General features: G+C 37.3%; 1 protein-coding gene across 1 annotated transcript in view; it reads left to right on the forward strand.

Moving 5' to 3' along the window:
- COL19A1 (collagen type XIX alpha 1 chain) overlaps nt 1–24,339 on the forward strand; it is a 170,923-nt gene that overhangs the window by 36,034 nt on the left and 110,550 nt on the right. The window contains exon 10 of the mRNA XM_079332225.1: nt 6,830–6,883. Coding sequence (XP_079188351.1) covers nt 6,830–6,883 — 54 coding nt within the window. The remainder of the gene's footprint in view (nt 1–6,829; nt 6,884–24,339) is intronic.

Below are 24,339 nucleotides of genomic sequence, written 5' to 3' on the forward strand. Positions count from 1 at the left end.
TTGGGACAGGCCAGTTGGTCCTTTCCTTGGGCCTCTTCTGAATTTCCCTGTAGTGCTTACCATGACATTCTTATGCTCTGTAGTTTGGAATTTCCTAATAATATTGGTTAAGGTATCAGGTGTTCTCCCTTCGCACTCCATTGCTCAAATTTTGTTGGAGGATACTGAATGGGATGATACATGTCTGGGAATGTGTTTTCTGTGTGCAAGTAGAGGAGACAAATTGAATAAACGATTGTAAATCTGCCATAAAGACAGTGAGATAGGGATTGAGTTCAGGAAATGCAGTGTGAGAGGAAGATGCCTAGAATGTCCTAATCCAGAGGTTAGGATGGAGGTATCCTGACCTTGCAGCACACCATTTAATATGTAATCTGAAGTAGTTTGTAAAGACAGACAGGGCTTTTCCTACAGCTGTAGTATCTGCCTGGAAAGGGTTCAGTTCTGAGAAGGTTTATCTACACAGTTGAAACTAGGAACATTCCTTGATAGTATATTGCCCCCACCACAATTCCTTCCCTCCAGTATATATTTCACCATTGAAACAAGCTGTATTTTTAGGTGAGAAGAAGTTCAGTCATGTTAGTTTCTATAGTCCAGATTAACCTAGAGTGACTGCTGTCAGTTTTCAGACTTAATAGTGAAGTTTTGATCCTGAGTATATTAACCAATTGTAAGTCTTAATTTTAGCCTATGCCACGACCATAGGGAGTGGTGCATTTGTTTGGGAAACTGCTCTTCTGCTCCTGACCTGATCTGTTTATAACATTATTATAACATTATAACTGCTAAGTTGGGAAAGCAGACTTCACAAGTCTGATTTTTTTATCATTTAATCTCCCAGTCAATGAGCAGTATTTACCATGCTAAGTATAATGTCTCTAAACAAAGTGTGGTCACTTCTGGTTCTGTTCTCCCACTTGTTTTAAAAAAAGAGCCTCATTACACGGACTCTGTGTGCATGGAACTAAGAGCCAGTGAATGCTGCTGCATCCAGCAATTTAACCTAAAGGACATTTATGAATGTCCTTCCACAGAATTGAATGCATCAGCAGGTTAAAGTCAGGGGCACTACACCAAGCAGATGGAAAGCTACTTAATTTGAGCTTTACTTATAATTACCAGTACTGGTTACTTCCTAGCTTTGCAGTGGGTGGGTTTTTTTCTTTTTTGGGGTGGGGGGATGGGGAAGGGAGGTTGGGTGGAAGGCACAGTATGACTATGATCAGGGTTGGTTCACTGACCTTTGGGAGCAAACAAATCTTGTGTTAAATAGTGCCTGCCACAATGGAGTTAAAAGCTACATTCTCTGAGATTTTAATGCCATTTTCCTCACTGACTCTGCATTTACGTAAGTTTTGAGTAACACTCATTCTCAATGATGGCCTTGTTACATCAATAATTAGACCTGAAGAGGCAGAAAGGCTCCAAAACATTCCAGACATGTAGGATACATGATTTATTGTCAGATTATGTAAAGGAAACTAACAGACTGTGGCTGAGTGTCTTGTAGTATGTTATACACAAAATCGACAGCTTCTTGATAACTTTGCTGGCCAGTTACAAAAAAACAGATCTTCTCTAAGTTGTGTGTGGTTCCTAGGCACGTTTCCCCCTTTGCTTGTGCTCATCTTCTCATTTTATTGTTTCTTATGCTTCTAAATCATATTACTATAGGCAACCAACTAACTATATTTAAATGTCCTTGCCATTACAGCACCAAAGTGGATATATGAATTATTTTATCTTCTTTCATGTAAAGTTTCTAATTCTGTTGATATTATCTCATTTTCAGCACAACAGTTCTTATCCTTTTATTTTACTTTTTCTCATTCCAATTTCCCATTCACTTTCATTAATTGTATGATTGAATTTACATCTTCCTTTGTTGCTATGGTATTGACAAGGATACAGATTGATATTAGGCTATATTCATGCCCCTCAAAATTGCCCTTCTCTTCAGTCTAACATCATTGTTCCCTAAAGTCAGACTGTTCAGGAACTTCTAAGCTATCACCTGTATTAAGTATGATAGCTTATTAAGCCATTCTAGGCATTTTGAATTTAATTATTAGCCTGTGTCCTCTTCATTCCTGTACTCTTGGCTCATCTTAGTACCTCTGAAAAGGTCTGAGCCAAAATTCAAAGTATATTGCAGGCCCAAAGGACTGAAATACCATATTTTCACTGGAACAAGCATTCATGCAGATATGGATATATCTCTGGCAAGCTGTGAATCTGAATGCACAGGATGAATGCACTGGTCAAAATTATGCTAATTATGCTAATTATTATAATATATAATATATAAAATATATAATAATTATAATGCTATAATTATTATAAAATTATTTGTGTGAGTGACCTTTCTGATTGTATACCTGGCCTTCCATTATGACTTCATGAGGACAGTTCTTCACTCAAAACTCTTATCTCTGATAACTCAGGCATGAAATAGTTGGTTTGCTCTGCAGGACATTTTTTGCTGGGAGATCAGTTTCTGCAGCAAGGGACCACCTCCTGTTCTTTAATTTCTCAGTAATTAAAACTGAAAAAATTGCTGGGACCAATCAACTTTGTTTGCTACTTACCAAGTGTACAATTTAAACTATCCCTAAATAATATGCTGTGTTTTTCTCATGGCAGCTTAATTCCTAGCATAGTGTATTTCACAATTTGCAAGTGGACACAAGTCAGGTGGAAGTCTCCTGTGATTTTAACACATTTTGATATCTGCTGTGGAGTTGGGTTTTCTCTTCTGCAGATCTGAGTGAGATATTTACTGTGTTTTCTATTTGGTTGCAATTTGTACTACTCCAGCATCATATTTAGCTACTCAGAGTCTTACAAAAAATTTCCTTGACTTCTGATAATGTTGTAAAGATCCTGTTTTGTCTTCAGTATGTAGAAATTCTTCAGAAAGATGGACTATGGATGACTGTAATTGGAATTATTACATATATGCTGAATATTTAAACCAATTTTCTCTCTCAGAGAGGCTAAAAAATAACTGTGTTTTCTACTTTTATTTCTTTTAAGCAGACTTAGTGCCCATGGAATATTTTAAATTGAGATCTAAGCAGATTTAAATATTTTGATATAACATTAAACCAATCCTAGCTCTGTTAATAGGTCATTGGTTAATGCTGTAAGTGAAGTAGGAATAAAAAGCCAGAGGCAGATTGCTTTCAAATATTAAAATGCCTGTTGATGCACACCATGGAGAAATTTATTGCTATTCAACTTCATTAATTTAAATTTTACTTAAGGAAAAAGACATTTAAAAGGCTATTTTGGGATTGCTAGGGATAGGTTTATGCAACAGATTATTGCACTGGGAAAATATTTGTGTTAGAATGATATGTGAAAACATCTCCTGGAGAATAAGTGAAATGTCTGAACTGTTCTTTCTTCCTATTTTCCTTGCTAGTCTTTCTTTCCTGCTACTCTGACTTTCCTCTTAAAATCCAGTCAACTTGATTCCAACTAAAGCATATCTATATATTGTATTATGCAGCCCTGAGAATGGTTCCTTTCTGTCCCAGTATTTGTTGCTGAGGTTTTTGATAGGGACCTAGAAGCTGGAATTCAAGAAAAAGAAGAAAATTGAGCAAAACCTGGCTGGCTGTCAGTTATGACAAGATCAGGAATTTTATATATATATATATATAAAATATATATATATATATATATATAAATATATATATATATATATATATATATAAATACTTAGTAGAATAAAATCTTACAGTAAGCAGAAGGAAATACTTCATGCTTACCAACCTAACAATTTATGGATAGTCCTACTTATGTTTTACCATCTAATCATCCAATTAAAAAGGGAAAATATCATTAGCAATGCAACATTTTTTTTCTTATAAAAAATTCTGAAATGTGATTTATTATCTTTGTTACCATATTTGCCATTCCAGTATCCATCTCAGTCCTGAGTTTAAGCCTTCCTGAGGAATGGAGATGGTGGCAGCGAGTCCTCACCACTCTGAGGTGCTCAGAGGTGTGGGGGAATGTCACACTTCTCCAGTGGGGCCATTCCAGAGCTGAAACAGGAGCAGAGGAGCCAGGGTCACTGGCACTGGTGCAGGAGTTAAACCAGGGACACCCAGATCAGGCCTTGGTAGGACTGAGCTCCTGCACTGATGGGGCAGAACACAGGTGGAGCCTTCTGCTGGGAGTAACAGGGTTGATGCTTCCTTGTCTATATACTCCCTGTTGTTCTCCCACTACCAGGGAAACCTTAGAGTGATGCTGCCTTTGTGATAAGTTTTCTTTCTCCTGACATATTCTCTGAATGTGAGTTCATTTTTTCCTTTTTGCTAATGGATTTTTTTTTTTTTTTTACCTGAATATTTCTGGTGATGTTGTGTCCTGGTTTTAGTTGGGACAATGTTTATTTTATTCACAGTAGCCAGTATAAGGCTGTGTTCTGGATTTGTGCTGGAAACAGGGCTGATAACACAGGGATGTTTTTGTTACTGCCAAGCAGAGCTTGCACAGTGTCAAAGACTTTCCTGACCCCACCAGTGAGGAGGCTGGGGGTGCACAAGGAGCTGGGAGACAACACAGCCAGGACAGGTGACCCCAACTACCAAAGGGGTATTCCATACCCTAAATATGGTGCCATGCTCAGTATATGAAGCAGAGGGAAGAAGGAGGAGCAGGGGGACACCTGGAGTGTCACTGTTTGTCTTCCCGAGTCACCATTATATGAGATGTTGACCTGCTTTCCTGGGATGGCTGAACACCTGCCCACCCATGGGAAGCTCAGCTGAAAAGGGTGTTCACTGTCACCCTTAGTGAATCCTGACAGTACACTTACAGCTCATGGTTCTACCTTTAGCTGTCATTACGCTGTGTGTGGAACTTAACCTATAAATGCCAGTCTTGTGCTACTACTGTTCACCACCTCACAAAGCTGTTTTCCTGCTAACTTATTCTTCATTTAGTGAAGGACTTTAAGGCCTGCAGAAGGAAAAGGCCATTAAGAAAAAAAAAAAAAAAGATATTAAAGATGCATTTCCTATATTTTTGGTTTTAGTCTGTGATACTGTTTGTATGAATGCTTCTAGATCCCTGTAGTATCTGATATTTATATTCATAAAGGCATGAAAAACCACCACCTTTCAGCCTGTGGGTGTTATAGTCACAACTAGAAGGTAGAAGCATAACTTGCAGACCTAATTTGCAGTGGAAAATAATTGTCTTCAAGATGGGGAGTCTGTCTGCAGTTAGTGGAACAGAAGTGTAAACATACCTTGGTTAATTGGCTAGTAAGTCATACAGGCTAAAGGCTTCCTGGCATGTAGCAAGCTGTGTAATTTTACACTACACAGTGTATAAAAATACACCACTGAAGGTAACAAAGTGGTACTGGTCTATTAAAATACTGGCAAGTGGCAGAAGGGGACAGAGGATGCACAGATAAGAGTCACTCTGTGGGTGATTAGATAAGGTGACCTTTACCTCTCATAGTGCCAGTGGATTCATGCTATTCACACATACAGGATTTTGGTCTATTTTTGAGACAGAGCTCTTTTATATCTTTATTCATGGTCTGAGTGAGGGGATTGAGTGCATTCTCACTAAGAACAAAACTATGAGGAGTGGCAAAGGGAATTGAGGGTATTTAGGCTGGACAAAAGAAGTCTCAGGGGTGACCTTATTGTTCTCTACAAGTGCCTGAAAAGAGCTTGTAGGCAGGGGGGTCAGCCAGGCAGCTAATGACAGGACAAGAAGAAATGGCCTCAAGCTGTGTGACAGAAGTTTCAAGTTGGGCATCAGGAAGAATTTCTTCATTAAAATAGTGATCAGTCCTTGGAATGAGGTGCCCAGGGAAGTGGTGGAGTCACTCTCAAGAAACAACTGGACATGGCACTCAGTGCTATGGTCTCATTGACATGATGGTATTCAATCAAAGGTTGGACTTGATGATCTTGCAGGGGTTTTCTAACCTTTATGATTCTGACACATCTTTTTTTGTGTACTTCTGGACAATCTTACTGCACCTTTCTCAACTTCAGAAAGGTTAATAACTTCATTTCAGACCAGAGTTATGATGTTACTCTTGCTGAGAATGTTCTTTTCTTGGTAGAAGTAGACATATCTAATGTTTTGGGGTTTTTTTGTTTTGTTTTGCTTTGTTTCTAAATGAACACTGTATTGTTTCAGTTCTTTTGTTGTATTCCTCTGGCATCCAAATAATTCTTATTTTAAATTTTTTAAACTTTAAATTATTTAGCAAAATTTCTGGATTTTATGTTTTCTTATGTAATTTTAAAGAATTATGGTCCAATTTACAGCTGCCAGGATCTTCCATAACTCTCCTGATCAATTAGTCCCTTGTCTCTCAAAACTAAACTTTTCTTATAGATTGCTTATGATTTGGGGTTTGGTTTCTCTGAGGGGATAAAAGGGAGGGAGGGAGGGAGGAATTTAAATAGTGTCTTTCAAAAATATTGCAGGCACATGACTTTATACAAATCTGTATCACATGTTGATCTTTCTCAGTTTAAAAAGGGACCATATTGGTTCCAGTCTTCTGTCGCAATGAATTCCTTTTAAATTAGTGGACTTGCTTTTATGGAAATCTGGATGTGCAAGTATTTGTCTGATGAAGGGCTTTATTGATGTTATAGGTGTTTAAAATGCATTTATTTTGCTGATTTTAGTGTTGCATGTAAGGCATCCTCTTCCACAGTGGTTGTGTTATTAAAAAGTTGGGTAGAAGATGTTTTCTATTGAGTCTGACCTGGGTAGTTGTTGTTAACCTCAAAAGTCTGTAGAGCTTCTAATTGAGGGATTTGTTTTGTAGGGTGAGATGGGTGTGAAAGGACCGGAGGGTGCTGCAGGTCTGCCTGGTGAAAAGGTATGTTTGTGTTTGTTCATGTGTGATTTAACTCAAGGGAAATGTTCATTGTGTCAGTGGCTTCTCTGTAATTGTGTACAGAAATGGGAGGATAGAACAATTCTGTTAGAACATTGTTGTCTTACCTGCACTTCCCTGTTTTTGTAGCACACTGAAAAAGCTGTTCAGATCAGTAGCATTTCTGCAGATGTGTGTGTTTGGTGGGGGCTTTTTCCCAAGAAGTGGGGAGTATATACAGAGCTAAAGGAAGCTACTTGTTCCACTTGCCCAGTTTGTGGTCTGCAAGCTTAGATAAGAATTCTTATGCACTCAACAGTCTGCTTGGTAGAGCTTGAGATAAACACCACTGACTTCTTAATCAAAGATTTGGAATAGCCATGGCTAAGAAGTCATGCCAGCCTACTGGTGTATTCAAGGATAAGTTTCACTTCATTTCAGAATGTTAGTATGCAAAATAAGGCAGTTGTATGCACTTACTGGGTTTGGTGCTACTTACCTGTATTAGAGGAAGTCTTTAAGTCTAGTATCTAGCATCTTCAGTATAGAGACAGCCTTCATAACACTGCAAAAACAGCTTTTTGCTGTCAGGCTTAAAATTTGTGGCTTTACTGGACATCAAATTATGAAATTATCTTTTATTTTTATTTACCATGTCTGTCTCAAATTTTTATTTTTTAAAAACAGGAGGTAGATGTATATTAGCAAAGTTAAGAGGAAAAATCAAGGTATTTGTTGCTGATGTTGTATTGGTAGAAAAATGGAGAACAGGCTGCAAAGATGTTCAAAGGAATTGGCAACATTCTAGAACTGAATTGTAAAGTGGTATGTAAATCTCAGAGAAAGCAAGAAAAGTAAGTGATGCAGATGAAGAGGAAAACAAAGAGAGCATTATGCATTTTATACCAGCCTGGATTAGCTATTACTATTCAGGAAAGTGATCTTGGAATTACAGATTAAGGTAAACATGGACTCACCATTTGCCACTATAAACAAACAATAGCCAAATAAACAAACAGTATTTGGGAATTACTAGGAAGAGAATAAGGAACAAAGCAAAAATGTTTTAATGTCACCATTTTTAATGAATCTGTCTGTATTATGCTGCAATGTAAATGATGTATACAGTTCTGGTTCTCACAGCTCAGTGTGAATCTAATAATACAAGAAAGATTCAGAGGTGTCAAGAGTGATCAAGAGCACCAGACATCTTCCAATTAAAGTGTGACAAGGACTTCATTCTGAAAAAGGCACAATTAAGAAAAAACGTGTCATGTTCTGTTCTCTGTACAGTCCTGAATGGAGCAGAAGAGATCAATAAGGATTTATTTATTTATTTATTTTATTTTTCAGTGTGTAAATAACAGCATCAAACCTTTCTGATTGCAGGTTGAAAAAGGATAGAAAGGGCTCATTATTCCTGTTATAATATTACAGTTTGAACACTGCCACAAAACCTGAGAAGTCTGAAAATATATTAGAAAATTAATGTAGTAAAATTCCATGGAGTGTGTCAGTCTGCTTGTACTTCAAGAAGCTGGAATCTGGGAAAGCCACAGGAGAGGTCTTTATGGCTGCCCTGTTGTTATATTTTTCTGTAGACATCTGTTGTTGCCACGGCTGTAGTCCTGTAATTGACTGGAGAAACCTTTGTTTTGATCCAGATAGACAATGTTTTACTTTACTGTGCTCCTAGATGTGAATTAATGGAAAGAGTTATTGTAAAGCATTGTAGATTGAGATTGATCTAGAATGAAGCTGTGTTTTCCCTTGGCTCTTTCTGCAGCTCCTACTCTGATGTTATCTTGTTTTAAACTTACCAGGCTACGTTGCTTTTCCAGTCCAAGTTATTATTATTACAGTTACCATGGTTAATATTGTTTGGGTTTTTTTACTAAGCGCCTTGCAAATTCATTGTCAGGCCAAATCCCAAAGCTCCTGGTAGTTTACATGAAGCTCAACATTCAGATCTTATTTAATACCCAGACAGTGTACTTTTTCTGAACATTACAACTCTTTTAATTCAGCCTGTAGAAAATACCATTGCTGCAAATTAAAAATGAACTGCCATGAAATACAAAACTGTCAAAGCTTAAAATTTCTAAAATAATAAAAAGAAAGCTAATTATTTCGTATGTGCATGGCTAGATGAAGAAACTGAGATGCAGCTATCCAGCTTGTGCTAGCTGGGGTGGTCATGGCTGTGTGGAGTAGTGCAGTGCTGTGTGTGTTAGCTCCTTCCTGGAGCTAGAATGAAGATTTTTCTCCTCTTGTGAAAGGTGCTAACGTGCTCTCTCCCAGGTGATGCATCAAGAACTAGATAAATTGTAGAATCCTTTATTTTTGTGGTCCCTTAAGTGTGGTGCTCTAGATGCCAACAAAGATTGTACAAAGAGTTAAAGACAGTGGAGTGGAGGAGCAGCACCAAACCTGTCTGTGTTGAAGCAATTGAACAACACCCTCAGGCACAGGGTGGGATTCTTGGGGTGTTCTGTGCAGGGTCAGGAATTGGACTTAAAGATTCTGATGAGTCCCTTGCAACTCAACATATTCTATGATAAAAATACTCTAAGCACCATTCTTTGCAAAGGCATCTCCTGCATTTCAGGATGTTGGCTGGGGTGCAGAATGGGAGAGCATTCTGAGGAGTTACTGCTCTTTGTGTGTCCTCTTAAAGCCTTCAGCACGTTATCTATTGCTGGAGATGCTAAATTGCTTAGTGTGTATTTCTGAGCTTTGTGCAGATGTGCCTCTGATTCATTAGTTAGAAACAGGAAAAAGGAAAAAGAAATTATACTTTTTTAAAAAAAATTAACTGAAGTTTGAGGCTTCAAAGGGCAGAGGCGCTCTTGATAATACTCCCAAACCCTATCCACGGCAGTACTGCTTTGCTTATACTTCATTCCCTGGGAAAAGGTTCAGAGAATAAATAAGCAATAGATTTTATTCATGTTGTTATGCACAAGAAACAATATCAATTCATTTGACCTGTTTTAGATGTTTGCCTTACAATGAGATAAACTTGGCTGTTGGAAATCCTGTTTCTTTAGATTGATTATCTCAAACATACCTCACGTAGTGAAAAACTAAACTTAGAGTTATACTATTGTGGACTAATACTAAATGTGTAATACTAAAGTGGACTTTATTACTTGAGAGAATATTAACTGGAGAATCTCCCAGAACAGTGCTCGATGCTCATATATTTAATTTTCAAGATGTGGGTAAATGGTGAGACATCTGTGAGCCTTCATATAGGGCCTTGACTTTCAAGGATCTTAAGTGTGAAAATTGTTCATTCTGTCTTCAAATGTGACACTTTGCCTTCTGTCACTTTCGAGACATACTGTCACTGACAACATAATTTCCCAGTCACCAAATGCTGCAGTGGTTTTGCCACAGTCTGCTGGCTAATAGTATGTGGTGTAGACTTCTAGGAGTCTCTTCCCAGTTAAGAGGTTCGATCTGCTGAAGGCTAATGCAGAGAACAGAGTTTAAAGACTTGATGACTCTAGGGTAACATAAGAATAGCCTTGACACCCTAAAGAAAACAGGGGAATGTTCTGGCCATAATTCAGCAGTTTTGTGGATTTTTCTGATGCAGTTCTTATTAACTGCCAAAGTAAAAAATGAGGTTTTCATTGACTGGCACACCACAAGGTGCCTGTTGTCTCATCTGGGTTAAAAGAAGTCAGTGCTCTGGTGCTTATGAACAATCTATAGAGTCAAGAATCTAATGCAGACCCTGTGGAGCCCTACCTCACACCCCCAAAGTCACAACACAGTAAATGGTCAACACCATTATATGTGACTGTCTATTTGATGTCCACCTATAGTTCCTTCATCCTCATTGTTTTTCAGGAAAATCTCTCTTAAGAGATTTTTTTTTTAAATGGGAAAACCTACTTGGAGCAACAGGACAAACTCTTGAGATTATCAGAGGAGATAGTTCTGAGGTACTTGTTTATAATTCTAAAATAAGAGGGTAGTAGCTTTCCCTTGGAGGGAAATTTGCTTCCTTTCAGGCTATCAAAAGAGATGGAATACAGTGGCATGATCCCTTTCCTGCAATCAGGACTGATCTGTAGCTCAGCCTCTGGGCACACTTCTTCAAGGTATCTGTCAAACCATGATACAAGAACTGGAAGCTGTGGTTAATCAGAATCCCTGTGTGTGAGAGACCTTAAGCTCTGTCCTTCTGGCAATGTTCAGCAAAGGCTGTGAGAACAGAAGAAATGTGTTGAAGAAAGCACTGTGTTAACCTACTTTTTGGTGATTAGCAAGTGAAATTGCCTCTGGATATACATCTGAAGCCATTTAGTATCATTCTATTGTGGCCAGAATGCTGGTTATGGCATGGGGAATTAAATCTGCCCCTGTAGTGGAGGTTTGAGGTGACTGGGCTGCTTTAAGATATATTGTGACAGTCTGCTCCAGAAATTAACAAATCCTGATCTAGCAGTTAGACTCATTATGGCAACAAAAACCAATTGCTCAGCCATTAAGAATTCACCTATAACTGCTGTGTACAGGGTCTCATCACTGGCATGACCTGAGCAAGGTCAATATATCACTGTAAAATATTTCTATTTAAAAAGTTTGATTATTTCCTGGTGTTACTATACTACTGAAATGGAGAGGCAATGTTCCTGTTGGTGTGACCCACAGGCTTCTCCCTAACTGAAGTCATAACATCATCTTACCTCCATGCAGGTTGAGTGTGTGCAGGTCCTTTCCATAGCACCCACTGGGGGATTGTTACAGACTCCCTGGCATGTGTTTTGTGTTTGATCTCTGCACAAAGCACATAATGTGATGAATCCTTCCCCTACTTACAGGGGCTTATAAAAATAGAGAGAGAGCTACCTTTTACAAGGGCTGATAATGATAGGACAAGGAGGAATGGTTTTAAACTGAAATATGAGAGCTCTAGATAACATGTCAGCGAGAAATTCTTTACTCAGAGGGTGGTGAGGCACTGGAACAGGTTGCTCAGAGAAGTTGGAAATGCCCCATTCCTGGAAGTGTTTAAGGTCAGCTTGCATGGGGTCCTGAGCAACCTAATGGGTGGCATCCCTGCCCATGGCAGAGAGGTGGGAACTAGATGATTTTCAAGATTTCTTTCAACCCAAGCCTTTGTATTATTCTATGATCCCCCCTTTATTATGCATTTCCAGGCTTTCCAAACAGTTTGACAGCACTTTGAACCATGATCAGAAAATCAAGTCCTCAAGTTTTACAAATGTGTTAGATATTTTCTGAGGATAAGAGGGGGAAATAGGTTTCACCAACCACCTGATTTCAGTGTTCTCACAGGGAGCTAATTTTTTGCTTTCCTTCATGAGCTTTTTGTAAACTTGAATAAGCTGGGTTTAATTTTCCTCTGTATAGTTGAGATTTTTCTTTTTTGTGCACTTTTTATGTCACTCATCCAAATAAGTCAAGTCCTTTCCTTCTCCTTGCTTCTGGCTCTACAATGCCATGGCAACAAAACACCAAATTGAAAGTTTATTTAAGTTCTGGATGCTAAGTGATGGAGTCCTGTTTGGGTTATGGGGTTATTTTTTGCTGATCTGTGATGCCTTGACAGTCAAGGTGAATTTATCAACCATTTTGGCATACACACTTTAGGCAGTAGACCATCTCTGTGTACTTGAGAAGTTTAGCAGGAGAGTTCCTGATTCTGAGAGATAAGTTGCCACCTGTGGCAGGTATTTTAATACAAAGTATTACTCCTCTTGGGGAGTTGGGGAGCTCCCTCCAAGTACCTGAGAGGAGGTTGTTATGTGTTGGTTTCTTCTCCCACGTAACAAGAGACAGGATAAGAGGGAATGGCCTCAAGTCACATCAGGGGAAGTTTAGATTGCATATTAGAGAAAACTTCTTCACCAAAAGGGTCATCAGACATTGGATAGGCTGTCCAGGGAAATTGTTTGAATCAACATCCATAAATGTGGCTTTTGGTGACATGATTTAGATATGGTAGAGATATCAGTTTTAGATTAATGGTTGGACTCAATCCTAGAGGTCTTCTCCAATCTTAATGATTCTATGGCTTGTGTGTGTTATGAGTCCTGTTGGCCAGAAAGCCCTTATGCTTCTGATATGCTGATGGCAGTAAGGCTCAAAGGACTCAAGCTAAGGAAAGTGAATTATTTACTCTGTTCCTGGCCTTTCCATATTTTTCTAATTTTGCTATTATGGAAATATTTTTTTTCTTCTTTATCAGTGACTACATTCTGAAAAATGACATTGAGGTAGGCAGCAAGATAATTCAGAAAATTCAGCTTTACTGAATTAAACCGTATTTGTCCATTCCTCTTTATCCAAACCTCTATAGTAATTGCTTTATCATGATACAGTGATACAATTCATAGTGATGGAGATAATGTATCTGTGTTTCTTAAACTGCTTTTTGTGAAATACTTGTGGCAACATTCACTTTGAATATTTGACTTTCAAATGGCTTAACTTTATTGGTTTAGTATTTTTTGCATTGATTTTTTGCAATCTAGATTATGAATACTATTCTTAAAATATTAAATATATTGAGTAAGCTTTTTAAAATAGCTGGTCTTGCATATAAGCTTGAAGCAGTGAGATATTCAATTTGCTGTGCATTTGCTACTACGCTCTATAGTGTAGTAGCAGTGTATTAATAAAATAATTTAGACTAAAAAGATAAATAAATGCTTATGTGAATCAAAAAGTGTCTATTTCTACACATCTTAGATTTATATTCAGAAGATTTACTGAATTATACTGGGTTTGTACATTCCCCTTTATCCAAAACTCTAGAGTAGTTGCTTTATTATGATTCATAGTATACGATTCACTGTGTACAATTCATAGTGATGGAGGTCATGTAAAATCACATGTAAAATGTGATGGAGATCAAAGAAAAAGCTAAGTGTACATTTCCAGAGCTCTACCAACTCTATGAGTACTACTTTTACTTTGAGTATTGAAAATGAGATTTACATGAGATGAGTTTTACATGCAGGTATCTGTAAAAGAATTAGTCCTTTTTTATCCAAGCACATGTATTTGTGATGATGGTCCAACAAAATGTACATTAACTCACTTATTTTGTGAGCCAGAAGATAATAGAACTGGAATAAATAATGCTGCCTCTAGTGTTGTTTTTGTTAATTTAACTGTGTCCTATGGTTATCTGGAACTTCAGTTTTCTCAAGTCCAATATCACTGTGCTGTCTCCAGTTTTAACTGACTTTTAAAGCAAACACTGATGGTATCAGTTTTGATAAATTTAATTATCATTTTGGATTAGGGTTCTCTATATATTTGGAACAGGTAAGGAAATAATTAATAAAAGTCTTCTCAAAATGTGATATAGACACACTTTGTGGTATGAATGCTATCAAGACAGCTTCCTGAACAGTCCCTTTGCATTGCCTGGTGGGAAGAGTTCTTCTTTCCCTTAGTGGTACCTGAGAAAAAGAGTTGGAAAATGGCTGCGTTATCAGGTTATTTTTCAATATAAAATATGGCTTAGAAATGTACAGTGCTTTGTTTTCCAACATGATTACTTTATATACATAAATTTAAAATGTTGAAAAAAAAATTGCATGCTAGTATGGCATGTGACTTCAAATTTCTTTCAGAAATGTTTTTAATATCCATCTCCATACTGGGTTACTACAGGGTCAGGGCTTCAGGGCCAGCTGTGTCATGAAATCTTGTTAAATGTACATCCAAATCAAAATGTCATCGTGACCATCCTTGTGACCATTGATCTGCTTTCCCCATTGCTCCAGCCAGACCATGCACTAGTATATTCCAGGGCATATTTGACTTTGCAAAAGATCCATGGATATTCAGCATTGCTTCTGGAGCATTAATCACTCACATAAACGTACAAATCTGAGGAGACATTGGTGTTGAGTTTTCAGTAATGCAGTCTTTTCCTTGCAGCTGTCTTGAAAGATCTCTGGACATATTGCCTTCCACATTTCATGTCCTGTACAAGGATCAGGATATTTCTGAAGTAACTCATCAGCATCTTTGAGAAAGCTTCCAAAATGAATGTGAAGTATTGGATAGGTACTGCTTAAAGCCATCTTACTCAGTTTATCTGTCTTTTATTCAGTGCCATCCAATTTAGGAGCTCCCTTCACTGCTAATCAGTTATATTTCAATATTCTTAGATCATATATGGACATAAACTGTGTTCATTATGCAATTTTTGAAAAATCTTTGTGCTGCTTTGCTCTGGAGTCTCTAACAGAAACAAAATATCATAATCAGTAACATAGGAAAAAAAAAAATTGGCATCAGAAATCTTTCAAAGTAAGAGAGTTGTGAGCTGTAAGAATGTGGTCCAATTGGAAATTTTATCACCAATAAGTTTAAAGCCTTGATCTTGAGAATTGCTGGTGATGGTAAATCAGGCAATTGGATCTATTGAAGCAACAAATTTTCTACAAGATTTATGTTATTTTTGTGTTTTCAGTGATATCTTAGTGTAAAATTAATCTATATGTGTGTTTATAAGAGATGGACTCATATGAAAATAGTAGGTCTCAATAGATTTGTGATACATAGATATGCTTAAAAATAAAATAAATTATCTTACTTTGAAAATACACTTTAGATCATTATGATTTCCAAAACTTGTTTCATTGCTTCAGCATGTATAGTTCTTGCCTGCTTGCTCTTGCTCTCTCCTTAGCATTACAAGAAAGTGTTTTGAATAGCCTTTGATCATAAATTTGATTCCAGAGAGCTGTCTGCTGTGCTGACTTATTTTTTCCTTATTAGGTGATTTTTGCAGTTCACAACTCCAGGAACTGTCGAGCTCCCTGTTTTTTCAATTCCTAAAGCTAAACGACAGCAGTTCAGTTGAGTTCTCGAGAGAGCTCTGTGGAATCAAATTACCTGGCCTGCAGTGACACTGCTTGGGTGCTATTTCCATTCTGGAGGGAATGGTGCTGGTGACTGCTGTAGGTGTTGGTGAGCAAAGACTTCATTTTTTAATTTAAAAAATCATTGCTTTTGGGGGGAAACGAATTATGCTTCAGTCCCATCTGAGGAAAGTTACAGCATTGTCTTCTGTCCTCTCATGGGTTCCCTCAAAATCAGATTAGTATGTCTCAGTAGAACAAAAGTACAAATGTGATTTTGGAGCCAGACATTACTTCTTGTATTGCTTGGCATCAAAGCTGTGATCTCCTGCATCAAGTGACACTGGTGAGATAAGGGTGGAGGATATACAGCCTCTGGCAATAAGCAGCAGAACGTGGCTGCCCTGGGGGCTGGAGCCCAGCAGCGCCTTTGTGATGGGATGTGAGGTGTGGCCAAAGCAAGCAAAGGTCACCATTCATTCTGGAGGGTCTGGGATGCAGGGAGCAAAGCAGATCCTGGCATGGTGCCATGCAGGGCAGGCCTTTGTTAGCCTGTTATGTAATGTGGAAGTAAAACATAATGCAGTTGTTAAATAATGCAGTCATTAAATGCAGCCCTTTGTTCCTTAATCAGACAGTCATGAATACTCTAGCTGTGAGTCTGCCTGGCTCTGGGGCTCTTAACTCTGTTTGAAATGCCTCAGCCAGGACCTTACAGAGCTTGAAAGGGCAAGGGGAGGCTTGAGGAGCCTTCCTCAATTGTTGACAAATTGTATTTATTAGATTCTTTCTGGAAGGTTTCTGTGGCACATAGATTTTGTTCTCGTGTGTTTTTTCCCCTTCATTTTTGAGGACTAGAGTCTGTAGGTTTTGAAACTGATATTCTGAACTTTCCATATCTCATCAGCATGCAGAGCTTTAAGAAAAGTGCCCATTATTGCACTGTAAAAGTTGGCAGCAGTGTGTTGCAGGAAATGGACTAATTGGGGAGGGAGGAAGGAACTTTCTCACTGTACTGCCACATTGTACATCTTGTCTGACACATTTTGCTTGGTTTTGTTTGTCTTCTTTTAAGGCACTAGGTTTTGAACTTCACAGAATACTAGATTTTTTTATCTGATGAATCATTGATCTATATTAGGATAATTGTGGATAACTTGTGCTATTGTGTTTCGTTTAAATTATATATAAGAGTATTTTCTGCTGGCGTAATAACTCTTATTTTGAATAGCACATTAGATTTTTTTAAAAAATTCTTTTTTTCATACAGTAGAAAATGTATACATAGTGCAAATTATCCAGAGGTTGTAGATAATTCTGTTGGCTGCTGTGACTTGCTAACTCACCTTTGTCCTTTTTTTTAGTGGGTGAGTTATCTTATTAAAATTTAAATAAATGTAGCTCATATGTACATTTTTAATGTCAATGAATGCATTTCTTGCCCCCAAACCCACTAAAATTGTAGCATGGGTTTTATATACCAAATCCAATGTTAATGGCTTTTTAAAATTCACAGATACCAAATCGTTGGAAATAAAAACTCCATTTTATTAGTATAGTAAAATCATTCATAAGTATTGCAAGCCAGAATGCAATTTTATTTTTTTAGTTCTCACTGCTAGCCTGTATTTATAAACACCTAAGATGCACACTGTGTGTTTCAAGTCTGAACCGATTAAATCAATGTGACACGCTGAGGCTGGGCCAAGTCCTGTCTAATCAGCAGTCAGCACTGCTGCTCTGGCATGAGGCTCCCAAAAATAGAAACACAAGTCAAACAAGTAAGTGGAAGGGCACTAAAAGAAAAAGTGCTGCTAATTCCACTGTTGACTTTTTGTCTAATGGATTCTTGTTCCCAGGCTGCACTAAGTAAAGCAACTGGCACGGGTGTGCTCCTGCAGATGGCTCAGCAGTGACACATGTGGCCCAGCTGGGTGACAGGTGTCTGATTTGCCTTTTACAAGCACCTCACACAAGGCAGGGTTTTTTTTACAGATACCAAGAGCTAGTCAGCTAATGCTTTTTGTTCAGAATTAACACTCCTTTCACTATATTCACTCCTTTCACCCTTTCTACTGTGAATGAGAGTTCTTCTGATTGTCCCATGCACATGAAAATAACATGATGTTACCTTGAAATAAGACTCTAAACAAGAGAAATTAATTCATAATTAACTTTATTTAATAGTTGTAACCTGTTACTTTTACACAACGAAGATGCACAGCATATTATTTGTAGCTATTGACAACAAGATCTCAAGACATAATTATTTAGCTGTCCACCTCACAGAATGAAAATTCACTTAAAAAGTATGAATGGAAGAAGAGTACCAGACTTCTAGGTGTGGCCATTATACTCTGTTAATCCCATAACATGACAAGGTTTTGGGACTTTCTCACACAGAGTAGCACAAATCTGGAGTAAAAGAAATTCCCTGTCCACTGGAGCATACAGTACTGATAGAGGTGCACTCAAGGCCATGGGGGAAGAGCAAAGGTGGGAAACTGTTTAATGGATGGGAGTTCTGTACAATGTGTACAGTGCTATTCTTTAATGAGTTTTTGAAGCTTTGCTGTGAGCTGCATTACAGCACACTGCATAATTGGAGAGAGATTGTCTCAGTGGCTTCTGGGGGGGTAGGAAGGGATTTGTTTTGTTTTAATGAGAAGAAGGCATTTGTTAGACAGTGCCATTATAGCAAATCTGCTAGCAAGGGCAGAAATGAAAATAGAAGAGTGGAAGATGATTTTGCCAATCATCCTTGATTAATGGGAGCCTAAACAGGTAGGATGTGTGATGTAGAGTGGCTGTGGCCCGTTTGTCTTTTCCACCCTAATTCTCTATATTTTGGTCTGACCATTTTTGTCTTCTGATATCAAGCCCATGAGTTGGAAAAAGGTAAGGCTTCAGGATCTATTAGGAAAAATGCATATAGTGACAGGGTTATCCTGCCAGTGTAGTCAAATAGCCAGAAGAAAAACCACCATCTGGAATACACTGTACTGGCAGTAATTCTGCTGAAGCACAGAAGAATGAGAAAGGAATGCAGCTGGAGAAATGGGTGTCAGAGTATTGTTGATTCACTAAATAAACACTAGGCTTTAATGAGAGGGTGGTTTAAAACTCACATGAAACCTTGTGTCCCTCAGATAAGGAACAAGCTGCTTTCTCTCAGGCATCCCAGATGTAGTATGCAGAGTAGGCTAGCAAGCCTCAAAGAGGCTAAGGGAAAATTACAACCCTACTGGGCCAAGGTGTCATCATTACCCACAGAGGTGCTCAGAATTTATGGAAATGGAGATTTACCTTTAGGGAGCAGCTCCAGGGCTTCTGTGCTGACAGCAGATCTGCTGATCTCAGATTCCCAGCTCAGTCTAGGTGAGTTGGAGTACTAAATATGTGGTTGGTATATCCTCTTAATCTGTCTCTAAAACACAGTAATTGTCAAAAAGCACTGCTTTAAAAATGAGGAGAGACATTTCTTGGAAAAGCCCTAAAAATCTATGTGAAAGTGGAAACCTGGAAACTTTCCTTGAACTGATTTATTTATCAGTGGTTGAAAAGCGGCTTGTGGCTAGAAGCACACTAGCAAGATGGCATTTCAGGAAAAATACTGATATTACTTATTTCTTAAAATAGAAATTTCAGCCTATATGCAGTTCTATTTATTTCTGATTCACATTAAATGATTACTTTTTCTACTACTTTTTTTCATTTCCTAACTGTGTGGTTAAACACTGAAGTTAGTATTTATTCGTCTGTGGGACTGACTTTTTGTAATATAAAGTTACATTTGTACCAGCTGAGAATCTGCCTCCTGAATCTTCAGATTGTGGAACAGGATACTGATGATGATGATGATGATAATAGTTCTCTTATCAAGAATAGCTTCTGAGGGGCAAGAGGTAGACCAATGCTGTTTACATTCCTGATACAAACCTGGGAGTCCAACTATTTTGTTGAGTATAATAGTCATAATATATTATATTATTTTTGAAAGACCTCAGCAATATGTTCATATTGAATAATGATTTTAAGATACATTTAGCATTATTGCATTTCAAATATTACTTGAGCAAGGCAAATTAGATTACTTTCCAGTTCTGTTGAAACTTTAATAGGATTTGGATTTGCTTTAACACTGTGTTATGGTTGGATTAACAATAAATTAATAGATGTTGTGTAGGTCAGGCAATTTTTCTTTTGACAGATCTGCTGTAACAAAAATAACATTGTTGCAATAAACTGCCCGATATCCATGAGTATAAGATCTCCTCAAATTTTTTTCAACTGTATTCCTTCAGATAATGGAAATATCCAAGTGGCTAAACTTAATTTTTTTAACTGTTCATCTATAAGAACTTCTAAATATTGGATTTTTTTTTCAGTCAGAAGCATATTTGCATATTCTCACTACTCTATGGGAAATGTTCTTGTGAATTTTATTTGCATTTTTTTAATGTTCTGTGTATGATGTTGTAGGTCAAATGAACTGGATTGTTATATAGCCCATGTTTAATTTGTGTCTGCACTGCATTTTTAATTGTCATCTCTTCAAGGACATGTAATAGCAGTGAATATTACTTGTAATTGCCAAAGGCAGATAGAAGACCTACTGATAGCAGAGGCTCTGCTTCTGCTGGTACTTTTTTGATGGCACAGAAACCAGTCCTTGACACAAGTCCCAAAGACTTAGGTCAGTTTATTACCAAAGGAAAAAAAAAATTTAAAAGGCAGTATACCTGGCTGTAGTTGTGCATGACAATAAATGGAATAATGCTTTCATCTTTGGTTTTTCAGAACAACTTCTCTGACTTCATCTGTTGAGTAGAAATGTAGGATGAAAATATAGGAACAAACTTTTAGCTGATGTACTTTATGTTTGAAAATATGTTTTATGCATTTGAATATAGATATGCTTTATGTATTTGAATATATATGTATATATTTTGTGTGAGTTGCATGCTTTTTGAGACATGCTCATAGAAAAAGAAGGAAACAATGCCAACTAAAGAGAGTGCAGCCTGGGGTAAGGAGCCCTGTGGCCATGTTCTCTGATGCTCTGAGCTGTCTACAGCTGCTGATTCCTTAGTCTAAATGCAAAGCACCAAAACCTAGATTTGTAAGTATTTAATTTGGAGTATATTAACATCCAATTGCCTGAATGAATAGGCAAGTCAGTCTTGTCCCAAAGATGGGTAACAGTGATGGGAATGAGGAATAACTGGTGCCTTCTGAACTCAGTCTATGTTATAATATGCCAATAGGATCAGTAGGGTCATTGCCATTTGCCTTTCTCTGTAGCAGTTACTTCACATGAGCCCTGTAACCTGCCCTGACCCCCTTGGCCAAACCATGATGTGTCTGCTCCACTGGGGTTGCTGTGGAAGCAGGACAGAGCAAAGGAAATGAGCTATTTACCTGTCACAAGCCCTTCTTCATCAGGTTATTTTAAGGGAGGATCTTATTCTTGCTCACATGGATCAAGTTTGCAACAAGGATAGCACTGAGCAAGAACTCAGGAAGTGCTGGTAGCTCAGCAGTAACCAAGAGGGAATGAAAAGCTTGGTAGATGCAGTGAAGCCAAAATGTCATAATGTTCAGCAGAAACTTCTTGACCCAACTAATCCAGAAAATTCACGGAGCTAATTTTAATAAATATATTTTGAATATATTTTTACATAACTAATATTCTGTCAGGTGATCCTAACCATTAGCATGAGCCTGTTTAAATAAACAAGGAAATATCCCAGTAGGCTAAGAAAGGTGTCATGTAATGGACTGTAATTGGTGTGGGATTTTTATCTGTTCAAGGCAGCCCTGTTGGTGGCCCTGCACTGGCTGGGTACGTGCTCCACGGGGGAGGATGCTGCTCAAGCCCACTGACAGTACATTGTTGAACATTCCGCTCCATTTCTGCAATGCTAAAAATAGTTGTCCTCATTTTAAAACACCAGGCTATTAGATTATTCCAAGGGTCTGGCATACTTAGACTAATGGAAGGCACATATCCATAAATTATCGAAACACTAAGTAGTGTTTGACCGTGCTGATTTTGCTTCTATTAAGATGAGTTTCCTTGCTAGTAACCCTGGAGTATCAAGCCTGTTTTGTAAATCAAGCTACTGGCAGTGCCTCAGTAAATTTAAAAATAAAAATGTTTGGTTTTCATGTTGAAAATGAACAAGCATCTGACTGATTCTTGGTGGCTTGATTTTTTTGGAAGTTTTTTTTTTTTGTTGTTGTTGTTTTTTTAGTTTCACAGAACCATGTCTGAAAAATGCTTAAAATATTTTACAGTAACTGTTTCTCTTTCCCACCCTTGAAGAGAATCTCATGAAGTTTCAGCATGTTTGCCATTATAAATCTTGTTAGTGCCTAAAATAGTCCAAATAGCAAAATGCATTCCAAGTGATTGATAAAAGTTTCTTTCAACACTTGTTTTTTTGTTTCCTTTTCTTTTCTTATCTTTTTTCTTTTTCTTTTTTATGTATTTAGATAATGTGATTCCTAATTCATTTTTTGTTACCATATTGTTTCACAGTACAAGTAACAAGATTTATGATGAAGTTCATACACTTATGTTAAGATAGCCTCTTTTTTTTTTTTTTTTTTTTTTTTTTTTTTTTTTTTTTTTTGTGCGAAAATCTTTTATTTGGGCAGGGGAAATAGCTAAATGTGGAAATCAAGGTATAAAAACTGATGTAAATTCATTCTAAGAATATTGTTATATATGCATGTAGAAAGCATCTTACTCTACTCTCAAAATTTTTCTCTAATTTTATAAGGTGTTGCAGTGCAATTATAAACCGAAAAATCAATAAATTATATTAATATTAATATAATACATGTATAATACATATATATATAACACATATATAAATACATTGCACATTTCCAAAGCAGTTAAAGCAATCACAACATCGATCATTTTAGATTTAATAAGAATCAATATGGATGGTATTGAAGTAAGGATATACTTTTGCATTGTTCTGTTGAAGAAACAATAATTTGCAGAATACTGATTAAGCAAGGTGAGGCAAAAGACCTGTGGCTTTTCTCCATTAAAAAACCCCTGCTATTGTGGATTGGAGGTGTTTTTTCTAGTTTACAGTGATCCAGTATAGCAGGGAAGATGAAATTTTATTATCTGGTATCAGACTATGAAGAATTTTTCCCAATCCATCCTTAAACCTAGAGAAAATGAAGGGATGAGTACTTGTAGTGATTAATTCAAATTTTTCCCCAATGGGCTACCATGTATTGTTACAGGCAGGAGCTGGAAAGAAGATGTTGGAAACTATGCCCTGAGTGGAGTTACAAAAACGACACTTTAACAAGTTATTTTAAGATTTATTTTAATTGTTGTATGTCATGAGGGCTTTGTATTTATTTGCTTAATTATTTTTATCATTCTGAAGAATAATTGTTCTTTTATTGGCTCTTTCTAAGAGAGACTGGAGTTTTTCCTTTGTGTCTGTTCTTTTTGTGTCTGTGAGGCATTTGTCTCCTGCTTGGCTTGGAATCAAACAAGTGAACTTTCAAAACTTTCTTTTGTTGATGAATTTTGGCATGGACAGAAAACTCAGTTGGGTGGTGTGCAAGTTACTAGGGCCAACTTCTGTCAAGGACATCAGGTCCATGAATGGAATGGTGAAAGCATTTCATTTTAGATTCTTTTAATAAGACTTCTAAGTTTTTGTTAGAAGTCATATGAGCACAGATTAATTCTACCAGAATTTAGCCTAGTAACTATAGTTTAATTGTGATAAAAATTAATGTATGCATGGTGATCTATTTCATGAATCTGTTAATGAAATGCAAAGCTCTTAGCTTTGAGTAGCAGAGTCAGGTTTTCACTAGGTCTAATTATTTCATTCACTTTGCTAAGAAGGAATGGAAAAGAAAATTACTGCAATATTTTATATTTTAATTCTAAATGAGATATTACTAGGTTTTTAACTATACCTTTTCCTTGTAAAGCTGTATATTAAATGCAGAATTGAATTTTCTGGAGCTCTCAACTCAAAGTTCTTGATTTATGGTTTTCTTTTGTTCAAATACTCCTCATTCAAATATTGAAGAGGAAGTTTACTATGTTACTCAGCTTGAATAGTTACCTTTTAAAAGTATTTTTGTTTAACAAGGTGTTAAGGTTTTACTTATTCTCCGTTTCTGTGCTTAACTTTTAATCATCTGGTTTCCTGAATGGAATTTGCAAACTCAAATCAGATCCTTAATTTTCCTGAGCAGCATAAGGAGAAGGTCATTTGGGAAACAGGGGTGACAGTCAATTGCACAGATGACTGACTTAGCTCTTTTTTAAAATATGGGTTAGAGGACACAGTAAGTTACAGCCTATATATGGGAAGTAGGGCAAGCCTGCCTGGCTGCAGAAGATCAAGATTTGCACTTCTTCCTGCTGAGTAAGTTGGGCATGTGGATATGAAGGAAAAATCTGAAATGACCCTTTGAGCAGAGGCTAGAAACCAGCAGTCAGCCTTGTGCACACAGCTCCCTGTTGGACCTAATGGTCTAAGGGCAGATCCCTGTGTGCTCAGGTGCCTGATAGGTACTGGAGAGGCAGTGGAACCT

Source organism: Erithacus rubecula, assembly GCF_903797595.1.
Source record: "Erithacus rubecula genome assembly, chromosome: 2".
Taxonomy (NCBI): domain Eukaryota; kingdom Metazoa; phylum Chordata; class Aves; order Passeriformes; family Muscicapidae; genus Erithacus; species Erithacus rubecula.